General features: G+C 42.2%; 1 protein-coding gene across 2 annotated transcripts in view; it reads left to right on the forward strand.

The window, feature by feature from the left end:
- The window catches only part of IGDCC3 (immunoglobulin superfamily DCC subclass member 3), a 123,499-nt gene that overhangs the window by 69,388 nt on the left and 29,313 nt on the right, over window positions 1–24,798 (forward strand). For both annotated transcript variants that reach the window (XM_087941298.1, XM_087941297.1), the window contains exons 5-7: window positions 4,183–4,320; window positions 8,965–9,123; window positions 19,534–19,699. In XM_087941298.1, the coding sequence (XP_087797424.1) occupies window positions 4,183–4,320; window positions 8,965–9,123; window positions 19,534–19,699 (463 nt within the window). The remainder of the gene's footprint in view (window positions 1–4,182; window positions 4,321–8,964; window positions 9,124–19,533; window positions 19,700–24,798) is intronic.

Consider the following 24,798-nt stretch of genomic DNA (forward strand, 5'->3'; position numbering starts at 1 on the left):
TAGAATTGATTAAAAAATATATGTATAAAAAATGTTTTTAATCATTTTAAACCCTGTTAAAAACCAGTCGATAAAGGCGAAGGCAGAACTCTCCTGGCACCAACCAGCCCCATAATGGGGGGTTTTCCTTCGAGCTCCCCAAGCAAGGCCACACAACAACATAGAGACTCTTTTTTTGGAATGACAGGTTGCAGTTGCTGCTTGGTGTCATCATTTATAACCAAGACGCCAGTCTCTTCCATGAGAGAATGCCCAATTTTCATCAGAATAACAGAGACAAGGATCCATCTAGCCATATTCCAGGATTTGAAGGGCTACCACAATGAAGAGGGGGTCAATTTATTCTCCAAAGCACCTGAACACAGGACAAGAAACAACGGATGGAAACTAATCAAGGAGAGAAGCAACCTAGGACTAAGGAGGAATTTCCTGACAGCAAGAACAATCAACCAGTGGAACTACTTGCCTCCAGAAGTTTGTGGGTGCTCCATCATTGGAGGCTTTTCGGAAGAGACTGGACTGCCACTTTTCTGGAATGGAATAGGGTCTCCTGCTTGGACAGGGGGCTGGACTAGTTGACTTTGAAGGTCCCTTCCATCTCTATTCTGATTGATTGAGTTGGAAGGGACCCTGGATATCTTCTAGTCCAACTCTCTGGTCAAACAGGAGACCCTCTAGCATTCTGGACAAATGGTTGTCCAGTCTCTTCTTGAAAACCTCCAGTATCTATGTCATCAGGATCACCTCCAGGTGACTTAACAACCTTCTAAAAGAATGAAAATGACCAGCTGTCTGCAAGGAGTATAAATCCTTCCATTCCCCATCATCCAGTCAGAACTGAAGAAGCTTCTTGGATGAGAAGTGAAACTTCTTCAAAGAAGCACCCACAACTTCCACTAGTTAATTGTTCTCTCTGTCCGGAAATTTTTCCTTATTTCTAGATCGGTTCTGTCCTTGATTAGTTTCCATCCATTGCTTCTTGTTCTGCTTTCAGCTGCTTTGGAGACTAAGTTGACCCCTTCTATTTTGTGGCTGTCCCTCAAACATTGGACCACTGCTATCATGTCTCCCCTTTTCCTTCTTTTCATTAGACACCCGTGCGATGTTGTCGGGCTTAGTTTTTGTCAAGGAAAATAAGGGGGAAACAATTCTGCCTCTGCCTACCAGCATCCATCAGTATTCACCTGGCTAGTGTCCTGTCAGTATGTGAGAGAGTTGGGGGCTGTTTGGAAACTGAAACAGTACTTGCTGTGTGAGCAAGAAGGAGACAGCAAGGAGCCTGGGCATGGCTTAGCTCAACTGTTCTGTACTAAAGCTGCTTGGTGCTGTGAAACTAAAACTCTTCTGCTTGTGTTTTGCATTTGGAACAGATTTCTTTTCAAGTGGGGAGGGGAGTAGGACTCCTTAGTATCAGAGCATGTTAATAATAATAATAATATAGGAAATATTAATGCTCTGATGGTCTTTTTGAAAAATCCTTTCTTAGTGAGCACCTAGAAACCAAGAGGAACATACGTGCCAAATTTCAAGTTTGTAGGCTTTACAGTTCTGGAGATTTTGTGATGATGCGTGAGTGGTATTTCGCTTTTATAGAGAGAGATTTCATTTTCTGAAAGTCCTGACTGGTAGGATAAAGCTCTGTGATTTTTCTGGTCTTGGTACGAAGGCCTACTTCTTGTCCCTTCTGTTCTTCTATGCTCAACGGAGCAGAGATTCCCAATCAGTCAGCTTTGTTACAATCACAGACCAGGCCAAAGCTTCATTCAGTACATGACTTCAGATAGTAATTAAAAGCAAAAGATATGAGCTGTCAGTCAGATCGATAGCGCACAATAATATATCTAAACTGACCAACTTTTTTACCATGAGAAGGGGGACACAAATAAATTGAAGGAAAAAAAACAAAGCCACTTGCGCATGGCGCACTCTTGTGCATGACACCCTCTCTCCAAAAAATTCTCCTGTGCAGAGCACATGCATCTCATCATCGCTCCTCGCCGCACTGTACCGAACCTTGACGAATCGTCATGTCAAACACAAATACGTCACATCACACACCAGATCGGCTCGGCATCGATCAAATATGGAGATTTACAGATTAGTCTTCAAATATCAAAAGGAAGGACATGTAGGACGACACTTTTCGAGGGAGGACAAAACTTACAAAAGGAGGACAGTCCTCCCTAAAGGAGGACGGTTGGTCACCTTAATATATCATCGGAAAGAAGGTGGCCACAGTTGTCTGTCTTGCTACATTTTGAAATCCCTTTTGTTATGTACAGTTTATTAAGAATTATTTACGTGGGAAAAGATAAATACAAAGCAAAGGAGAGAGAAAATGGGGAAAGCAAAACAGTGAAAGAAAGAAAAAGAGAGAGAGAGAGATAAGGTGAGAAAATATGAACAACCTTTAACCTTCTTTTTTTCTTAAATATTACAAAAATCCCTTCCACCCCTTATTTCAATCCTTTTTCAGTCATCTAATCCAGAAATCATTTCACTTTATTCCATTTTTAGTGAAAAGACCAGAAAGGGTTTCCAGCCTTTTATCTTTGCTGTAAGCATATTAGATCTTGTTTTAGTTTTTTCAAGTAATGAAAACAGGGACTTTTGCCCTGTTTATATTCCATATTAGGCATTTAAAATCCATACTTTTTCTTGGAAACCTATACCTGCAGCATCTAACATGGTTGTCTCTTCCTCATTTAGTTGTGTGTTAATGTTGCGTGGTTCCCTCTTTTTGTTCCAGTTACACTTTTCTCCAGCTCTTTTATAAAAACTGTCCTTCCTCTAGAATCAAAGGACACCCTCTGGGATGGCTTTTGGTACTCTGCTTTTTGATGTCCTCTATTGCAGGTGCCCCCATCGCCTGGTCCATGAACTGGCACCAGTCCTTGGCATGCCAGAAACTGGTCCATGTAAACAAGCAGAGCAGAACAGAACAGAACAGAACAGAACAGAACAGAACAGAACAGAACAGAACAGAACAGAATAGAATAGAATAGAATAGAATAGAATAGAATAGAATTCCTTATTGGCCAAAAGTGATTGGACACACAAGGAATTTGTCTTTGGTGCATATGCTCTCAGGGTACATAAGAAAAAACAAAATACATTCATCAAGAATCATAAGATACAACACTTAGTGATAGTCATAGGTTACTATAAGCAATCAAATCATACTAGGAAAACAAAACAATACATATTGTAAAGAAACAAGCAACATGGTTATAGTCATAAGTTGGAAGAGATAGGTAATAAGAAGCATGAGAAGAATAATAGTAATACAGTCTTACTAAGTAATTTGACAGTTTTGTGTGAATTCGTCGTTTAGCAGAGTGATGGCATTCGGGGAAAAACTGCTCTTGTGTCTAGTTGTTTTGGTGTGCAGCGCTCTATAGCATCATTTTGAGGGTAGGAGTTGAAACAGTTTATGTCCAGGATGTGAGGGGTCTGTAGATATTTTCACAGCCCTCTTTTTACTCATGCAGTATATAGGTGCCTCAATGGAAGGCAGGTTTTAGCAATTGTTTTTTCTGCAGTTGTAATTATCCATTGAAGTCTATATCTGTCTTAGTTGGTCGCAGAGCCAAACCAAATCAGGATGCAGCAGCATGCAAAACCATGGTTTCCCTCTGGTCCATAGAGAAACCTTTCTCCATGGAACCAGTTCCTGGTGCCCAAAAGGTTGGGGGCCACTGCTCTACTGAATTGGTTGGATTAAAGGTCTCGTTTCACTTTAAATTAAAGAAAGAACTCTTTAAATTCTTACCACTCAAACATGCTTTAGGGAGTGGACTGGGTGAACCCAGTGTCCCTTGAACATGCTATATCCTTTTTTGGCTCCCAGTGTTCTGCTTGTGAATCGCTTCTGGGTTCATTCTCGATCTTGTCAGCTTCCTCACAAGGAACAGCCCTCCAGAGCTTAAATGGGCAATCTCACAGCTTCCTCCTTATCCAGAGAAGCTCCCATTAGCTTAAGGCACCGCCAGCTACTGGATTTCACCTCAGCATTATCCCCCATGTATGGAGTTGAACTAGTCCACCATGTTTCCACCTGGAAGTCCCCCTATATCTTGAAATTCCTTTCCTTTGAAACCTCGGCTCCTGTACATTTCTAATATAAAATATTTGCAAAAAGGAAATAACAAAAGGTTTTGGTGTCTGCTCTTTACTGCACAGGCTCTCCTTCTGCTGTTTACAAAGACCCTATGATCCTTGTGGGACCTGAGAACTTGACTCTGACGGTGCACCAGACTGCCATCTTGGAATGCGTTGCAACTGGGAATCCCAGGCCTATCGTCTCCTGGAGTCGACTTGGTAGGTATCCCAACATTCTAGCCCAGAGGTCTCCAACCTTGGCAACTTTAAGACTTGTGGACTTCAATTCCCAGAATTCAACACCCAGAACTCCCAGAAAAGCTTTGCTGACTGAGGAATTGATCTAGCCTGCTCTCTTGGTGGGGGAGTTTGGTTATTATTTTGGTTTAGATAAGAGGATCTCCTGGCATCTTATTCTTTGATTGGGTAAAGAGTTGGCCTCATTCATACTGACAATATTGAAAGCAGCTGCATGTAAACATCTGGATTTAAGATGCATAGAGAATGTTTTTTTTTAATTTATTGTTAGATTTATATCTCATCTTTACAAGGCTTCCTCCTCCTGTTTTTCCCACCACCACAACTCTGTGAAATAGGTTGAGCTAGGAAAGAGGTAATCTAAAGTTACCAACTCAGCTTTCATACCCAAGAGAGAATTGAAGCTCAAGATTTTAATCCAGTGTCTTAACCAAACCAGATCTCTCTATTTATGTTAGAATTGCTTTATTTTCTGTGTATTAAACTTGTTTGAAAGTGTTTCGAGGCCAAATAACGAAGCCGTTCATCAGATACTAGTTTACTTCTCCAGCATGTCTTTTCAATGTGGTTGGTCTCTTTTCTCTTCTATGTCGTATGGGAATGACCAGCATACAGGGGACTGTAAATTACGTATGCCAGAGTTAGCTTGCTGTCAGGATTCCAGCAATCGCTCTAATTAAATCATGATTCTTGAGCCAAACTTCAAAAAACTTCAAAGGATTCATTAGAGGCGACATATTATTGGCACTGCCCTGTATGAAGCCAACTCACCTGCTTGCCCCCTCCCCACTGGGTGTCTCATAAACCAGATTCTCCAATTGATGAGCATGTTCACAGGCTGGGTGTCATCATTCACTTTCTCCAATTCAATGTATTCACAGGCAAAAACTCTGGTAGTTTAGTTACAATCTTTCAAAGAGAAGAGTTGGAATGTACTTTCGCTTTCAGCTGCTCTTCCATATTTTCCCACCGCTTTTTTTTATGGCAACTACTAAAACAGGCATAGGAATATTTTATGAGTTGACATGTACCTTGTAGGATGATGGATGATGAAGCTGGTTCAGAACTGCCTTCTCCAACCCCTTGCCCTCCAGGTGTCTGACATATTGAATGGGAGTGGTTGGAATATTGTAGTGCGGGAGTGTGAAACTCAAGGCCTGGGACCCGTATCCAGCCCGCTGGGTGCTTAGATCTGGCCTACAGCACTGCCCTGGAAGCAGCGAAGGCCCAGCCTGCCATGCATCTGCCAGCAAAAATGGAGGCCCTCCCAAGCTCTGTTTTCACTGGCAGAGGTTCCAGGAGACTGTTGCTGCCGAAAACGGAGCTCAGGAGCCCATTTTTGCTGGCAGAGCTCTTGGGTCACCACAGGCACCCCCCCTCTCAAAACAAGTGATGTCATGCTGGTCACACCCACCCTGTCTCCCAAGGTCAAATACAACCCTGATGCAGACCTCAATGTAACCAAGTTTGACACCCCTGTTGTAGTGCATCGGATCAGGATTAGGAGGGGAAAAACTGTCCTAGAAGATTAGTGAGCATTCCACTAAGATCCTTGCTATAACTCAATGTTATTTGTGTAGATTAGCTTCTAAAACATACAAATTTCCAGGTGTGTGGACTTCAGATCCCAGAATTCCTCAACCAGCAGAGCTCTAAATGAGAATTCTGGGACTTGAAGTCTATGGACCGACCTGGATGGCAAAAACTACTCTAGATTTAATATAAAACACAAAGAAAAGCCTAGCACGGTGCAGAGCCTTCAAGGCCCATAGAGATCTCAAAAACATATGCTTAGAAAATGAAATAGAAGAGGAGTTTGCTTTGCTTCTTGGAATGCGAGTATCTTGCAAGTATCACACCTACTCCGGCAGGCGTTTTGTGAAAGTGCCCATAACATAAAATGCTAAATATGATCTCTGGTTCCCCAAAATTGAAGTATCATTTCTGAGATGAATTTCAGAAGAAAATGGATTCAGTTTATATAAGAGGGTGAGCAAAATAGAAACTGGTTAAGTTGCTAAGTTTTAGTTGATATTTTTTTAAGTCCTTGTAGGAGGAAAGCCAAGTTAATTTTTCATGGTAAAAATACAGAAAGATTAGGTTTATCTTTTCCAGGTAACAAACCTTGCTAAAAGATCTGAGCTGATCATGAAAGTTTTTGTGCCTTTTAATAAAAAAAAACAGTTAGTTAGAAAAGGTGCTATCGGATTCTTCTGATTTAATACTCTTGAACTGAGCAAAGTCTCTGCTAACAATTTACTCACTGGGTGGGGGGGAGCTAACTTACAAATGCAAAGGAAAGGGTCCCCCCCCCCGAGGAATGGCGAGTTCAATTTTTCCTGGAAAAAGAGAAAATTGTTTTCTACTCATGTTTGAATTGCATATTCATCTTTCTGACACCTTCTTCCCTCCAACAGATGTACACACGCCCAGGTGCTTCCTTCAGAATACACGGCAATTAATTGTGTTTCTTTTCTTTGAAAAGCTTGCAGATAAATGTTTCTCTTACAGGTTTCTGGGGTTTTTGACACCCATGAAAGGATCACGGACTTAACAAGTCTGTTTCTTTAGAGAATTGGAAATGCAAGCAAAAAAGACTCAGATTATTGGAATACTGTCAGATTGGAGTGGGGGGCATAGTGAGAAGTAAATAACTAAGCATTACCCTCCTCTTCCAACACCCCTCCACATGACAGCAAGTAGAGCCCAATTAATTGGATAATGTATTGGCACAGGACGCTGCCATTTCCCCCTCCTTCTGCCTGACAGCTCTCTCAGTTCCCCTGAATGTTTTAGGGGAAAAAAAACAGCACCCATTTCAGCTTTGCTTTCCTCCCGCATTTCAATCACCTCTTCCCCTCCGTGGGCAGAAAAAGAAACGAGAGTTGGGTGTTGAGTGTAAATAATTTGTCCAGGGTTTTCCGTTGAAAGGTGCGATTGAGCTGAATCTGAATTTTAAGGCAGGCCTTTTTGTCAGGTGCTCCGGCCAACCAGTTTCGCTTCTTAAACCCCCTGGGTGGATTTTGCTTTTTAAGTTTTCTTTTTTTTTTTTTTACTGTGAAGTGCAGTCAGCCATCTTGTTTTTATTGGCAGAAATTCTTGGACCGTGCATGACCCGCCTGCCCCAGATATTAGAACGTTTAAAAGGGCCTTCCCCAGTTTTGCTGAACTCACCAAACCACCCCCAAAATAGCTTTGAAATGGAAATAGTTTGAGGTTGGAGATAGGTTGGAATCTTCCCCACCATTAAACCGAGCTAACCGATGTTGGATTCCTGAATTAATAAACGTTTTCTGAAATTGCCGAAAACACTGAAATGCGAACTAACTCAATAGCTTAAATGTAATCTTTGGAGGGGCAGGAGAGGGGAGTCATTTTAGCTTATTCCCACTCCCATTGGAAGACAACAGATAACAGATAATCAGAGTTGGAAGGGACCTTATAGGTCATCTAGTCCAACCCCCAACCCAAGCGGAGACCCTACACCATTTCTGACAAATGGCAGTCCAATCTCTTCTTGAAAGCCTCAAGTGATGATGCTCCCACAACTTCCGAGGGCAACTTCTGTTCCATTGGTTGATTGTTTTCACTGTCACAAAATTCCTCCTTATTTCCAGGTTAAAATGACTTTCCATGTATGGGTAGTCCTCGATTATGACCATAATGAAGCCTGTTCATCATGATCATAACTTGTGAGGATTGTAAATCAAACCACCCATGTGACCAATCCGATTGTATAGCCTTCTTTATGGTGGGGGGATCATTATGTAAATCTATAGTTTGCTAAGGCTGGTTTGCCAAAAACCGGACATAAATGCACATTTTTGGCAAACCCATTGTAAAACTCAGCCACATGACCACAGGATGCCATTATGGGCTGTAAATGGGAGCCAGTTGCTGAGCACTTGAAGTGCAGTCATGTGACTAGTGCGGCAATGATTGGAACTTCAAATTTGGGTCGAAGAAAATTGAGCATGGTTGCTAATACAGTGCAATCAAAGCTTGAATTGCACTGTTGCAGCCGCCATCTTGACTTGTTGCATGGAAAACGCACACTTCACAATTCTACTTTATTTTTTAGTTCATTTTTTTTCAATGTTTTTATTTTTATTAAATATAGAAAGAACAAATATTTCAGTGTGTTGCCTGGGTACAATTAATTTGAGCCATAATCATCAGTTTTCCATCCTTCCGAAGTGGGTAAAACGAGGACCCAGATTGTTGGGGGCAAGTTGCTGACTCTATAAACCGCTTAGAGAGGCCTGTAAAAATACTGTGAAGCAGTATATAAGTCTAAGTGTTATTGCTAAGTCTTATCACAAAATTAGTCATTCTCTTGTATTTTTTTTTTTAAAAACTAACTTCTGTTTCTTCTCGTTAACTATTGATAAAACAAATCCTACATTAAAAAAATAGTCAGCGTCTTTCTTATCCTTAATTTTAAGTGTTAGTTTATTCATTTCTGCACATTCTAACACTTTTCTATTACATTGTCTTCTGTGGGTACAATTCTACCTTAAAGGAGGATAAGTCCCAGCTGGCTTGGTCAGTCTATATAAGCAGGACAGGGGGGAAATAATCTTACTTCATCCTTCCCCATTTCAGACGGGCGCCCAATTGGTGTAGAAGGAATTCAGGTTCTTGGAACTGGCAATCTGATGATTTCGGACCTCACCGTCCAGCACTCTGGGATATATGTGTGTGCAGCCAATAAGCCCGGCACAAGGGTGAGGAGGACAGCCCAAGGAAGACTCGTGGTGCAAGGTAAGAACTTTTCTCACTATATCATTCCTTAGGGGAAAAAATAGTCTTTTTTGGTACTCATCATGCATCCCTGAACCAATTAATGATGAGTACCAGGGTACCTCTGAATGAATGAATGAATGAATGAATTCTTTATTGGCCCAGTGTGATTAGACATACAAGGAATTTGTCTTTGGTGCAAATGCTCTCACTGTACATAAAAAGAAAAGATACATTCGTCAAGAATCAAAAAGTACAACACTTAATGAAAGTCATAGGGTACAAATAGGCAATCAAATCAAATCATACTAGGAAACAGTCAATATAAATCGTAAGGATACAAGCAACAAAGTTACAGTCATACAGTCACAAGTGGGAGAATGATGAGAGGATTAATAGTAATAGTAATGCAGACTTAGTAAATAGTTGGACAGTGTTGAGGGAATTATTTGTTTATCAGAGTGATGGCATTCGGGGCAAAACGGTCCTTGTGTCTAGCTGTTCTGGTGTGCAGTGCTCTGTAGCGTCATTTTGAGGGTAGGAGTTGAAACAGTTTATGTCCAGGATGTGTGGTCAACACATGTAAAAGGTCAACACAGTCAAATACCAATTCTTTCCTTCCTATTTATATAGTTTATATTTTGGCTTCAATAGATCCAAGTTTCATTCTATGATATAAGACCCTCCAGGAGAAGAGCTTTGTTCTTCTATGGTAGCAAAAATAAAAATAAAAAATGTGGTAATATTTTTCTCCACTGACATGTTTGATTCAAAGCTTTCCAGAGAATGCCACCTAGAGCCAGCACCTCAATGCAGCCGATTAAGTGAGCTTTACTCGCCACAGCTAATGCTCTTTTCATCAAATCCGTCCACATAATTTTTTTCGAGTTGTGCTGAAAGCAATCAGGTGAAATCCTGCCGATGCAGATGTATTTCTTAATCACTAGTAAAATACAGCTCATCAGTCTGGAACCCACATTATGTATCTAATATTAGCACAGTTGAGAAAGCCCAGAAATATTTCACAAGAAGAGTTCTCCATTCCTCTACTTGTTGTGCCACCAGACTTGAAATTCTAGACCTAGAAAACCTTGAATTACACCGTCTTTGGTCTGATCTAAGTATGGTATATAAAATCATACATTGCAATGCCTTACCTGTCAATGAATACTTCAGCTTCAGCCATAACAACACAAGAGCACACAATAGATACAAACTCAAGGTTAATCGCACCAAACTTGATTGCAGGAAATACGACTTCAGCAACAGAGTGGTCAATGACTGGAATACTCTACCTGACTCTGTGGTTTCTTCCCCAAGCCTCAAAAACTTTAACCTTAGACTTTCTACTATTGACCTCACCCCTTTCCTGTAGGGGGTGTGCATAAGCGCACCAACGTGCCTACCGTCCCTGTCCTATTGTTTCTTTTTATTTTTCTTATATGTACCCATTTCATGTATTCATAACTATGTATATACTTATACCTATTATCTTGTAAGCGATTGACAAATCAAATATAAATAAATAAATAATAAATAAAAGAGGCTAAAGAAAAGTTGGTTGGTTGGTTTATTTTTCTGGTTCTGTTCCGGGAGAAGAATACGACGGAGGAGGAGAAGGAGAAAGGAAGAGGAAGATGAGAGGGAAGAAGAAGGGAGGAGGAGGAGGAGATGAGGAGGGGGATGGAGGAGGAGAAGGAGAAGGGAGGAGGAAGATGAGGGAGAAGAAGAAGGGAGGGGGAGGAGGAGATGAGGAGGGGGATGGAGGAGGAGAAGGAGAAGGGAGGGAGAAGATGAGGGAGAAGAAGAAGGGAGGGGGAGGAGGAGATGAGGAGGGGGAAGGAGGAAGAGGAGGAGAAGGAGAAGAAGGAGACGAAACAGGAGAAGGAAAAGGAGAAGAAGAAAGAAGAAGAATCAAGGAGGAGAAGAAGAGGAAGATAAGGAGAAGGAAAAAAAGAAAGAAAAAAGAAGAAACAGGAGAAGGAAGAAGAGGAAGAAGAAAACTTAAGAAACGAGGTGATTCCCACGCTGACTCTCCCCCTTTTTCACTGCAGGATTGGGACTCTACCCCTGATCTGGGAATCAATAGAAATCCTTTGAAATCGTGTGTGTGTGTGTGTGTGTGTGTGTGTGTGTGTGTGTGTGTGTGTTGTTGTGCACAAGAAAAACCTGCCCCTCCCCCCTCCCCTGCACTGCCAGCTCCTAACGACAATTCCGAAAAGCCACTTTTAATGACCACGGCCAGAAAAGGCCGTTTCTTGAATGTTTGCTGAGTCTTCAGTCTCCATGGTGAAGGGTTTTTTTTTGCAGAGAACGCCTTTTTACAAAAACAAAAAAAGAGGGGGGAATAGAGGAGGTAGATAAAACAACTCAGCTGGCAGCCCAGCCTTGAATGCTGCCTTAATCCTTTCCTGATTACGACCCCTCATTCGGTCTTTGAAGTCACCCGCTTCCCCTTTCTCATCAGCTTTTCTTGGGAACTGTTTGGGCTTGACGAGTTTCAGAATTTTTATATTTATATTTATATATTTATATTTATATGTATATGTATGTATGTATATATGTATATATGTATATATAAATATACACACACATATATATACATATGTGTGTGTGTGTGTTTTCTTAAGTTTTCGCGGGTACTTACATGTATGGCATTCAGCTTTGTTTGGGTATTTTCCCACGTCATTGTAGTTGTGCTTTTAAAGTTGTAGCAACGTTTGGCAGAATCTCATCTGCCATCATCAGGCTTCTGTATTTGTGTTCTGTATTGTGAACACAATACAGAAGCCTGATGATGGCAGGTGAGATCTACAGCTTGCTACAACTTTAAAAACACAACTATTGCGATGAATATATATTTATATATTTATATAATGTCAATTAGGAGCTGGATGGAATATATATATATATATATATATATATATATATATATATATATATATATATGTGTGTGTGTGTGTGTGTGTGTGTGTGTATATATATATATATATATATATATACACACACACACACACACACACACACACACACACACATATATATATATATATATATATATATATATATATATATATATATATTCCCATCCGAGCTCCCTAATTGGACATTTTCAGAAGAATGGAAAAATGCAAAGACTCAACGTCGCCCTAGGCCTGTAAGTTGCTTCTTTCTCTCAGGTGGGCTCAAAGTGTTTCCCTTTCTTGGAAACAGCAAGATTTTTGCAGGATCTAATTTGCCTTTGAAAGCTGTCCACCAAAGAATGGAGGCCTTTGAACTCTGGTGCTGGAGGAGACTCCTGCAAGTCCCTTGGACTGCAAGGCGATCCAACTGGTCCAACTAAAGGAGATCAACCCTGATGGCTCTTGAGAAGGCCAGATCCTAAAGATGAAACTCCAAGACGTTGGTCACCTCATGAGAAGGAAGGACTCCCTGGAGAAGAGCCCAATGCTGGGAAAGATTGAGGGCAATAGAAGAACAAGGGGAAGGCAGAGAATGAGGTGGCTGGATGGAGTCACTGAAGCAGTCGACGTAAGCTTAAATGGACTCCAGAAGATGGTAGAGGACAGGAAGGCCTGGAGAAACATTGTCCAGGGGGTTGCAAATGGGTCGGACACGATTTTGCAACTAACAACAACAACAGAATCTGTCCTGGTCACCGGGATCAGAGATTTAATCTTCCAAGCTTCTGAGCTTGTGCTGGAGCCGATCCTCGGGGAAACGTCTCTCCAGTAAATCCAATATTCAGATGTCCTCCTCCATTATTCTTCCCTAAACACGCAAAATAATTCATTCTTTTAGCCATGTGCTGATGTCCAGCCATTGCCATAGCACTGAGGAATGGTTTTTCTCAGCTCGCAAGCTGTCAAGTGGCTTCAGACGGCATCTCAGGAAGGTGTTGGGTGAAGCATGCATCACATACTGCATCATTTCAAAAGCAGGCAACTGGAAGGGGTATAGCAGTAAGTCACAGGAAGTGATTAGAATGGACTGTTTGGAAGCCTGGTGGGCCCACCAACAAGTTCTTCTTTTCCTCTTTTAATTACAGTCAAACATGTCTCCTTTGCCTCATTTAAATTTGTATGTTGCTGAATTTTCTAGGCTGGACTTCCATCTTCCCTCCCTCCCTCCCTCCTTCACTTTCTTTCTTCCTTCCCTCCCTCTCTCCCTTCCTTCCTTCCTCCTTCCTTCTCTTTCTTTCTTTTTCTTTCTCTCTCTTTTCTTATTCTTTCTTTCTTTACTTACTTACTTGTGAGCAGGTAGAAAAACTAAAGAAAAATAAAGATAAGAAGTGGCTTACAATTTTTTTTACTGCAGTTCCAAATAAATATATTATCCACCCCCCTTTAAAGTTACATCATAATTCCCTCTCTCTCCATGTTTTACTCTTTCTAATTATTATCAAATTCATTCATCATCCATTCATTATTTTTCTGTTTCTGCAAAGAGGCCTACAGCTTCATCGTAAACAGTTTCCAGTGAATGGCAAATGTACTTGTTGTCTTTTCCTTAATCAAACAAGTCAATGTTGCTTCTTGGTCTTTATTTCTTAGCTTCACTTGATGGCAAATTCCATCCATCTGTTCCTCCCTTTTGAAAACAAATTGTGGCCCCTTTCATTCATCTTGTGTCTCCCAACCTTTTCCTGGACTTCAGTTCTCTTTTCTCCCATGGAAAAGAGCATGTTGCTTCCTCTGGTGTAAACGCAACGATTTTCCTACCCCCAAATAAAAAGTTTACACGATTAGTTGACCCTCAGAGGTGTCTGCAGGATATGATCAAAGCATCAAGGTAGGAATTGTAATGGTGCAGCTGCCCCCATTTTTCATCTGCATCGTACTGACATCCCTGGATGGTAAAGTTTGAGAAGGAGCTCTTAGATTCCTGGAGTCTCTGGTGAGAAGATTAGTCTGTGTGATGGATTTGATGATGGACGTATTCCTGAGCAAACACACAAGATGTCATTCGCCTCTACCAACCAAGTGTCCTTTAGAGAGGTTAAGAATACAATTCCACAAATTCCACACCAGCATAGTTGCCAGCAAATCATGCGGCAGGCGGGAGAAACCAATTTGTAACAAACTTGTATGAGTTCCTTTCTGCAATTTAAGAGCCTTGTACGTGTTGTTAGTTGCAAAGTTATGTCTGACCCATTGCAACCCGATAGACAATGTTCCTCCAGGCCTTCCTGTCCTCTACCATCTTCTGGAGTCCATTTAAGCTCATGCCGACTGCTTCAGGGACTCCATCCAGCCTCCTCCTTCTCTGCCGTCCTCTTCTTCTTCTGTTGCCCTCAATCGTTCCCAGCATTGGGCTCTTCTCCAGGGAGTCCTTCCTTCTCATGAGGTGGCCAACGTCTTTGAGTTTCCTCTTCAGGATCTGGCCTTCTCAAGAACATGTACATGTTAGGTCTACCAAATAACAGAACAACAGAGTTGGAAGGGACCTCAGAGGTCTTCTAGTCCAACCCCCTGCTCAAGCAAGAGACCTTGTACCATTCCACACAAATGGTTGTGATGTCTTTTCTTGAAAACCTCCAATGATGGAGTACTCATAACTTCTGAAGGCAAGTCATTCCACTGGTTGATTGTTCTCACTGTCGGGAAATTTCTCCTTAGTTCTAAGGAATTCTTAGTTCTCTTTTTGGTCCATCCTGTGTTAATGTTGAAGTAGAACTTAAATGCAAGATATTTGCATTTTGGCAGTTTGTAATCCACAAATATATGTAATAACGATGAATATATATTTTTTAAAAGACGAATAAAAGATAAAAAGAAAAAGAAAATCTCAGCTGGAAAAAAAATAGGAACTCAATGGAGAGTAAAAAATGAAATATCAGCTTGTAGTTACTCATAGTCCTTAAATTATGACCAAGTGACCAACTCAATTTTGCAATCTTTTTGCAGCAGTTGTTAAATGAAGCAGTGGCTCGTTGTGAGCCAATCTTCTCCAAAACTGGAAATAAATGCCAGTTTTCAGCAAACCAGTCATTCAACAAGGCCTGTTAGCAGAGGTGGGATTCTACCAGTTCAGACTGGTTTGAGTGAACTGGTTATTCCGGTGACCATTTGGCCTCGTCTGCCCGGCCCGGCCCTTTTATTTCCTTGTTTTTAAGCACAGCTGATTTGCGCGGCAGAGCAGTTTGCTGTGCCATCAGCTGTTTTACTCACTGGGCATGCAGTAGAAGGTAAGTATTATAGCTAAAAATTGTCTTTTCTAAATGCTGTGTGTGCACTCACTGAACTGTTTTTTACACTGTTTGAATTGTACCACTGTCTGTTAGATGCTGCAAATAGCCCAAATGCAGGTGTTGAGCACCCAAAGTGGGGGATCAGAACTTCAAATCTGGGCCATAAGTAGCTTTTGGGGAATCTTTGAATGGTCCCTAAGCAGCCATTTGTAAGTTGAGGACTTGTGTGCAGAAGGCATCAAAGAAGACCACATCCAGGAGTTTAATGCAAGGCATATATTTGCCTCCTTCTCTCAGTAGAATTCTTTTATTGGCCAAGTGTGATTGGACACACAAGAAATTTGTCTTGATGCAAATCAAGTGTACATAAAAGAAAAGATACATTCATCAAGAGTCAAGAATCATCAGGTCCAACATTTAATAATAGTCATAAGGTACAATAAGCATTCAAATCATACTAGGAAACAGTCAATATAAATTGTAAGGATACAAGCAATAAAGTTACAGTTATACAATCATAAGTGGGAGGGGATGGGTGATAAGGAGTGATGAGAAGATTAATAGTAATAGTAATGCAGACTTAGTAAATAGTTGGACAGTATTGAGTGAATTGTTTGTTTAGCAGAGTGATATCATGCGGAAAAAAGCTTTCCTTGTGTCTAGTTGTTCTGGTGTGCAGTGCTCTACAGCATCGTTTTGAGGGTAGGAGTTGAAACAGCTTATGTCCAGGATGTGAGGGGTCTGTAGATATTTTCACAGCCCTCTTTTTGATTTGTGCAGTAGACAAGTCCTCCATGGAAGGCAGGTTGGTAGTGATTGTTTTTTTCTGTAGTCCTAATTACTCCCCGAAGTCTGTGTCTGTCCTGTTGGGTTGCAGAAACCAACCAGACAGCTATAGAAGTGCAGATGACAGACTCCATCATTCCTCTGTAGAACGGAATCTCTTCCCCACTGGCTGTCAGTGTGCTTTTTGGTGTCTTGGAACCCTGATGGATGAACTGAGCTCAGACGCCTCTGAAGTAACGCTCATGTCCTTCAGTGTTGAATAGGCTGCTCTTCGCATTCCTTCTCTCTATGGTCTCCTTCAGAATAAAAGACCTCGGTGCCCCAGCGAGTATTAACAACTCCTCGGCTGTCCCAGAGTTGCCTGGGAGCTGCTGGACTCTGAAAGCCCTTCTGTTTACCTTCCTTCCATTGTTTGCCCATCTTTGCTTTTCCCGTATGGAGCTCCATGCCAAGGTTTCAGGGCACCATGGTGGGGAGATGTCCGTGGAATGCATTCACAGGGCCTCATTCACACAACAAAGGTAACCGGACTGGGCGAAACCAAGACACTGAAAGTGCACAATTTGCTGACCTTGGTAAGGGTTAACCACAGCTAGATTTTTGTGGGTTTGGCCGTTATACAAACAGAGTCTTTGGTTAGTTTATTGTTCAGTTTATTATGCAAATCCTCGATCTAAGATTTTTTTTTTTTAAGCTGGCTGATTAAACAGAGTAAGCATCTTATGATGCTGAGTCAAGCTGTTCTCCAAAGTACCTGAGGGCAGGACAAGAAGCAATGGATGGAAAATAATCAAGGAGAGAAGCAACCTAGAACTAAGAAGGAATTTCCCAACAGTTAGAACAATTAATCAGTGGAACAAGTTGCTTCCAGAAGTTGTAAATGCTGGACATTTTTAAGAAGAGATTTGATAACCTTTTATCTGAAATGGTATAGGGTTTCCTGCCTAAGCAGGGGCTCGACTAGAAGACCTCCAAGATCCCTTCCATCTCTGTTTATTCTATTCTATTCTATTCTATTCTATTCTATTCCATTCCATTCCATTCCATTCCATTCTTTTTCTATCCTATCCTATTCTATTCTTATTTACTGTACTCTACACTACACTGCTCTATTCGTTCTATTCTATTCTATTCCTTTTCTATTCCTTTTCTATTCCTATTCTATTCTATTCTATTCTAATCTAATCTAATTCTACTCTACTCTATTCTTATTCTTATTCTTATTCTACTCTACTCTACTCTGTTCTATTCTATTCTATTCCATTCCATTCCATTCCATTCTATTATTTTTCTATCCTATCCTATTCTATTCTTATTTTACTGTACTCTACACTACACTGCTCTATTCGTTCTATTCTATTCCTTTTCTATTCCTATTCTATTCTATTCTATTCTATTCTATTCTATTCTATTCTATTCTAATCTAATCTAATCTAATCTAATCTAATTCTACTCTATTCTTATTCTACTCTACTCTACTCTGTTCTATTCTATTCTAAAAGGTTCATTTAGAAAAAGATCCCCTTTTGAAGATGGAATATGATTGGCAGCGAAGAGAAAAGCTCAGTCACTCTATTCACACCATAGATGTTTTGCAAAACCCGTGGCTGCAGGCGCACATGTTAAGCCTAGTTAGAGTTCGTGTTGCTTGGCTTTGTGGCTTAGCATATCGGTCCCCAACCTTTATGGCTTGGCGGCCTGGCAGAGGGAGAGAGGGGAACTGGCCCATGCGCATGGTGGGCCAGTGTGCGCACATGCACTGGTCTGCCGCTCGCACTAGTCAGGCAGCATGTGTGTGCCAGCCAGCCATTCATGTGGCCCACTTCCAAACCAGCCATGGCCTGGGGGTTGGGGAAACCCTGGCTTAGCATATGATGTGAATGTGAGCTACTTGAGTTATTTATGGCTGAACGTACTGTGAAAAACCCACTAAGTATGTCATTTGCCCAGCCTCTGGAGCAGGGGTCGCCAATCTTTTAGTCTTCACCAAACTCATAATTTTAAATCCCGTGGACCCACTAATATGAACTTTGACTGGTGGTGGTTTGCTGACGTTTTCCCAGGATCTCTGCAGAAAGCAACAGAGACCCTGGGAAAATCCCCCAAAATGTCTGCAGGAAAATTCCCCACCCCATTTTCCTACCGATCGATCATTCTTTATTTGAGATCACGGGATGCTCTCTCCAGCTCTGTTGACAGTGGGAGGGAGAGGGAGAGAGACTTTTGGCTTCATGCAAGGAAAGCAGCAGAAGTCTTTCTTTCTTTCCCCCAAACTCCGCCAGAAATGAGTCTTTGACGGTGCAGCCTCTTGGAGCAGGATGCCTTGCAGGGTCCCAAAGACTGATTTCTGGTAGAGTTTGGGGGAGAGAAAGAAAGACTTTTGCTGCTTTCCTTGCGTGCAGCCAAAAGCAGAAGAAGAAAGAAGCGGAAAGAAGCAGCCCGGTGGCCGGGCGAGTCATGTGGGGCAAGTTCCCCCTCCTCCCCTCACTATCTTGTGTTGTTCGCAGTGCAAGCGATGCAAGCCTTGTGTTTCCACAGGCCGTGTGAGCGGCACAGCCTTGTGTTCCTGTGCAGCCTGGATTAATTGCTTTGGGGGTGACATTTCTCTGTAGACCACCAAAATTTTCTCATGGACCACCAGTGATCTTCGGCCCACTGGTTGGCAACCACTGCTCTGGAGGATATAAATTCCTAAGTAGGAATAACAGAGTTGGAAGGGACCTTGGAAACCTTCTGGTCCACCACCACCACCACCCCGCTGCTAAAGCAGGAAACCCTATACCATTCCAGACATGTGGCTGTCCAGTCTCCTTTTAAAGACCTCTAGTGATGGAGCACCCACAACTTCTAAAGGCAAGCTGGTTAATTGTTCTTCCTGTTAGGAAATCTCTTCTTCATTCTTTCTCTCCTTGATTAGTTTTCCTCCATTGCTTCTTGTTCTCTTTCAGGTGCTTTGGAGAATAGGTTGACTTGACTCCCTTCTTCCTTGTGGCAGCCCCTCAAATATTGGAACACTGCTATCATCTCACCCCTAGTCCTTCTTCTCACTAGATTAGACATACCCAATTCCTGCAACCATTCTTCCTATGTTTTAGCCTCCAGTCTCTTAACCACCTTTGTTGTTCTTCTCTGCACTCTTTCCAGAGAATCAATATCCTTTTTAGGGCAGTAAGCAAAGTATCTCCAGAGTCTTTACCAATGGTGTTCTTCCCGTAGTAGGAAGTTCTACAGTTTAGGCAAAGCTTGGAGAAGATTCCTGTCTTTTCCCTGTCCCTCGTTTTGTTTCTCTACCTGATTGTGACCAGAAGAAAACATCCATTTGAGTATTTATTTTAGTGAGCCTGGGCTAGAAGCTCCTATTCCTTGCCCTGTGTAGGAAAACCCGGAATTACATTTCTTCCCATTCCTCTGCCTGAAGTCAAGCGAGCAAGGTGTCTTTCGCTTTTCTTTTCCAGCTCCCGCAGAATTTGTCCAGCATCCTCAGTCGATTGCCAGGCCTGTGGGGACCACGGCCATCTTTACCTGCTTGGCCCAAGGAGAGCCTTCCCCACAAATCACATGGTTGAAGAATGGGCAGATTTTGGAGCCGAGCAAGCACATTAAGCTGAAGAACAACAATAGGTAAGATTCCCTGCAGAACAGCAGCGAGTCCAGCAGGCTTGGGGAATTCATCCAGAAATAGAATTGGGAGCAGGCATGCCTTGGATTTCAGGTAGTCTTCCAGAACAGCTTCATTATTTAGCTTGCAACCTGTCTTTCTGGCCAAGGGTGTCCAACTTGCTGTGTCCTTGGAGATCATTGTGGCCCTATGGGCTGAATCTCTCTGAACCTGGCTCTCTGTATCTCACCAGCACAATCTTGTTTCTCAGCAAAGCCAGAGGTGGTATTCAGCAGGTTCTGACCAGTTCTGGAGAACCAATAGCGGGAATTTTGAGGACTTCGGAGAACCAGAAAATCCCTCCTCTGACTGTCCCCGCCAACCCGATTCTCTGCCTCCCATTGACTCCCAGCTGATGGCTGGGTCTTCTTTGGTTGCCCTGCACAGGAGAACGGAACTGGAAATCTAGTTAGTGGGATGGAGAGGGAATGGAGATTTCTACAGTCTCCTTCCCCTGCCACGCCCACCAAGCCAAGTCCATAGAACCAGTAGTAACAAAAACTTTGAATCCCACCTCTGAGCAAAGCTTATGCACAGGGGTGGAGATTCTGCTGGTCTGGACTGGTTCAAGTGAACCTCTAGCTCCGAAGATCAGCTGGGACTGAACCGGTTCACTCCAATGATCATGTAGGCCGGCCTGCCCACCTCTGTGCTGTACTGGCCTTTATCATCCCAGCTGATCAGTGTGGAAGAGCGGATTGCCGCTCCTCAGCTGTGTTACTCCCCCGAAGTAATGTAGCAGGTAAGGATTGTTGCATTGCTGTTCACACGCATGCCCATGCGAAGCACACAATCACCAAACCGGTTGTTATAACCAGCAGCATCCCAACCCCTGCTTACGCAGCCCTAGTTTTCCTGTGCTCGAGGAACGCAATGTTTGTATCATGGAAATAGCAGGGTAGATTGAGCCTAGTGCGAAAATTGCCACTCAGGGGGCTTGGTTTCTATGGAAATAATACAGAACAATGCCGAGGAAATAACAGAGGCCAAGCTATAAATCTCTTGGTTATAGAATCCTCTAATGAAAGATAACAGGGTTAAGTATATGACTGGAAGTCCCTGAGCACCAGCAAAAAGTTGGGAAAAAAGGAGTGAGAAAGATGCAGAATTCCTTGGCCAGAGAAATTTCTCACAGGCAGATTGGGGTGTCCCCCAAAGGCCAGAAGGGTGTTACTGAAACCACACCGTGGCTGTTGTTGTGTTGTTGAGTTTGTAAGGCTTCAGTTGCAACCACCAACATTTCCCTACCACATGGATTGTTAGTCAAGTGCCACTGTGGAAGGAGATATTAGGGAACTGCAGTCCTGTCTGGAAAACATCTGGTTGGATAAGCTCTCACATCCATCTTGTCTTGACCCCCAACATGGTATAAGATCTAGACTAGAAGACCTCCAAGGCCCTTCCAATCCTATTATTCTATGTTCTATGGGAGTAGAGTAGAATTGGAATTGGAATTGGAATTGGAATTGGAATTGGAATTGGAATGGAATGGAATGGAATGGAATGGAATGGAATGGAATGGAGTAGGGTAGGGTAGGGTAGGGTAGGGTAGGGTGGAATAGAATAGGACTTCTTTATTGGCCAGGTGTGATTGGACACACAAGGAATTTGTCTTGGTGCAAATGCTCTCAGTGTACATAAAGGAAAAGATACATTCGTCAAGAGTCAAGAATCATAAGATATAACACTTAATGATAGTCATAGGGTACAATCAGCAATCAAATCATACAAGGAAAGTCAATATAAATCATAAGGATACAAGCGACAAAGTTACAGTCTTACAGTCACAAGTAGGAGGCAATGGGTGATAAGGAGTGATGAGAAGATTGATAGTAATAATAATGCAGATGGTAAATAGTTGGACAGTGTTGAGGGAATTATTTGTTTATCAGAGTGATGGCATGCGGGAAAAATCTGTCTTTGTGTCTAGTTGTTCTGGTGTGCAGTGCTTTGCAGCATCATTTTGAGGGTAGGAGTTGAAACAGTTTATGTCCGGGATGTGAGGGGTCTGTAGATATTTTCACAGCCCGCTTTTTGACTCGTGCAGTAATCTCAGTGTAATTTATGGCAGGAATGCATAATAGCTGCCATAAATTATTAAGTTTCGGTCCTTGAAATTCAATTTTCAAGAGGTGTAATGGGAAGAAATCCATTAAAAGTGGGTGGGGCTGAAGCTGGAGTGGCAGTGACCAGGACAAAGAGTACATGAAGCTAGGACAATAATCTGAGTAACAGAATAACAGAGATGGAAGGGACCTTGGAGATCTTCTAGCCCAACCCCCTGCTTATACCATTCCAGACAAAATGGCTGTCTAGTGTCTTCTTTAAAAGTTCCAGTGACGGAGCACCATAATCTCTGGAGACAAACCTGTGGAGATTCTCAGCCATCCAGGTCATGGCTTTTGCTTTGTTTTGTTTTTCTTGAAAAACAACAACACCTTTTTCTAGTTGTGTTTTGAAAAAGCCCCTTTGAGACTGTTATGGAAATGTAAATTTAAAAATCCCACTTTGGCTTCCTTTAAAAGCGGCATCAAACTGGCGTCGGCTTCTGGAGGGGACTTGGGTCAGGCTCAAAATTTTCACACAGGTTTGTAAAGAGCTGGTTGTAACTTGCGCGATCCTGTCCCAAACGAAACGTTGCAATCCTCCTCAGCTCCCCGAGCAAAAGCCGGCGGATTAACGCCTGCCTCCTTTTCACTCTCTCTCTCTCTGCTCTTTCTCTCCCGGCAGCCTCCTGTTCTCGGGGTTTTCTGCTTTTGACTGGCCTGTCAGGAGCAACATGCCAACAAATGGAGGCTGGGAAGGGAGGAAAAGAGAACAAAAGACGTGATGGAGCCAGGGAGGAGGAAAGCTAATTTTGATTTAAATTACATTTACAATTAATTGCATCATCAGAATGGAAGCCGTTTAATGAAAGAGAGTTGGTGCGATTGCTCCTAAATATTTGAACTCTTTTTTTTTTCTTCCCCTCCTCTTTGGACACATTTAAAAACAAAATCACAACCCAACAGCACATTTTTGTTGTGGGGAAGAGGTGGAGAGGGAGGCCTAGGGGTGGGAAGGCTGTGAGCTGCTAGTGCAACACCGCATTCAGAGCACGAATGAAAAGAAGAATAAAACAATTTAAAGCCGTCACCAACGAAGGCTCCTTGTTTCTCTGCCGCCAGGCTCAGTTGTGTGCATCAGGAGCATGGTTTTGTGTGTGCGTGTGTGTGTGTGTGTGTGTGTGTGTGTGTGTGTGCATATGCTGGGGGACGTGATGTGCAAACTCGGAATATAAATTGCATTAAAGGGTCTGCGTTACTGGAATGCGTTTTATCGCAACCGCAGGTAGCAAAAGGCAAGCATGTACGCGCAGAGGCAAGCTTCTAATATCGATTTTTCATTCCTTGCTGGGAGATTGTATTTACAAAATGGTAATTAAGTGGGTTTCATTCATTAATCCTGCCAAAAAGCAATTCAGAGCCTCGGCCGAGGGCTCAGGTGTCATTTGCTCTGCTCCATAAATTTGCATCTTACGAGCCTCTCCCCCTTCGCTCCCCAAAGACCCACAAATCCTAAATCCTCTTTTCTAAGTTGTGGTGGGGGGGACTGATTTCTCCTTGAATGGATTCGAATACATTGCACCAGAAACAATATTCCAATTCCTGATGTATTTCTGAGACTACTTTGCTCCTACAACCATTGATAGCTCACCTATGCCTTGCAGCATGGACATAATGGATTCCTGATGCCATGCGTCCTCATTTTGCACCAGTTAGAACTTCCAGAAACCCGTCAGGAACAACTTTGAAAAATAGTCCAGCTGTAGTACTTATTTATTTAAGAAAATGTGTAGGGCCGCCCACTCCCACTCAATGACTCTGGGAGGCTTACAAAAATTAAAAAACAAACAAACCAATGTACAGACAATGAAAACAGTCATAACCAAGACATGTTGCCAGTTTCAGCTCTTGGGAACAGGTGTAGCTGTAGTAGATACAGTTGTGCAAATTGCACGATGGTTCTAAGTGTAGGGTAAGAGGAGAAAAACCCATTTGACTTCTGATTCTTTTTAGCGCAGTAAAAGTAAAGGTTCACCTTGCAAATACGTGCTAGTCGTTTCTGGCTCTAGGGGGCGGTGCTCATCTCCATTACAAAGCCAAAGAGCCAGCGCTGTCCGAAGACGTCTCCGTGGTCATGTGGCCGGTATGACTAAACGCCAAAGGCGCACAGAACGCTGGTCTCTTCCCACCAAAGTGGTCCCTAATTTTCTACTTGCATTTTTACATGCTTTTGAACTGTTAGGTTGGCAGAAGCTGGGAGAAGTAACGGGAGCTGGCTTGTTACACAGTGCTAGGGATTCAAACCACCAAACTGCCAGCCTTTCTGATAGATAAGCTCAACATCTTAGCCACTGAGCCACCTTTTTTTAGCACAGTTCAGCCTCAGTTTTATACATTTGAATATTGACATGTACTAGCCATTTCTATAATGCTGAATCAACAAAACTCAAAGTCAAAGTTTTGTATGTATGTATGTAGGTAGGTAGGTAAGTGTGTGTGTGTGTGTGTGTGTGTGTGTGTGTGGTATTCAGCTTTGCTCGGGTATTTTCCCACATCATTGTAGTTGTGCTTTTAAGGTTATTTTTAAAGTTGCTTTTAAACTACAATGATGTGGGAAAATACCCGAGCAAAGCTGAATACCATACATGTAAGTACCCGCGAAAACTTAAGAAAATATATATATATATCTATCTATCTTACAGAAGCCTGATGATGGCAGATGAGATTCTGCTGAAATGTTGCTACAACTTTAAAAGCACAACTACAATGACGTGGGAAAATACCCGAACAAAGCTGCATGCCATATACATACATACATACATACATACATACATACATACATACTCCATCTCAAGCATGTCTCAAAGGTGCTTTTCAAAAGGCCTGGGTATTTTTTCTTGAGGAGGAAGAAGAAAATGTTTTGCTTGTCCTTTAAGAAGCTTCATCAGTTCTGATGGGGCGGGGGGGCATGGAAGGATATGTATTGACAGTTGAGACTGGATGGTGGAAGGATGGAA

Source organism: Pseudonaja textilis, chromosome 13, assembly GCF_049901715.1.
Source record: "Pseudonaja textilis isolate UNSWEBS1 chromosome 13, rPseTex1.2, whole genome shotgun sequence".
NCBI classification, from domain to species: Eukaryota; Metazoa; Chordata; class Lepidosauria; order Squamata; family Elapidae; genus Pseudonaja; species Pseudonaja textilis.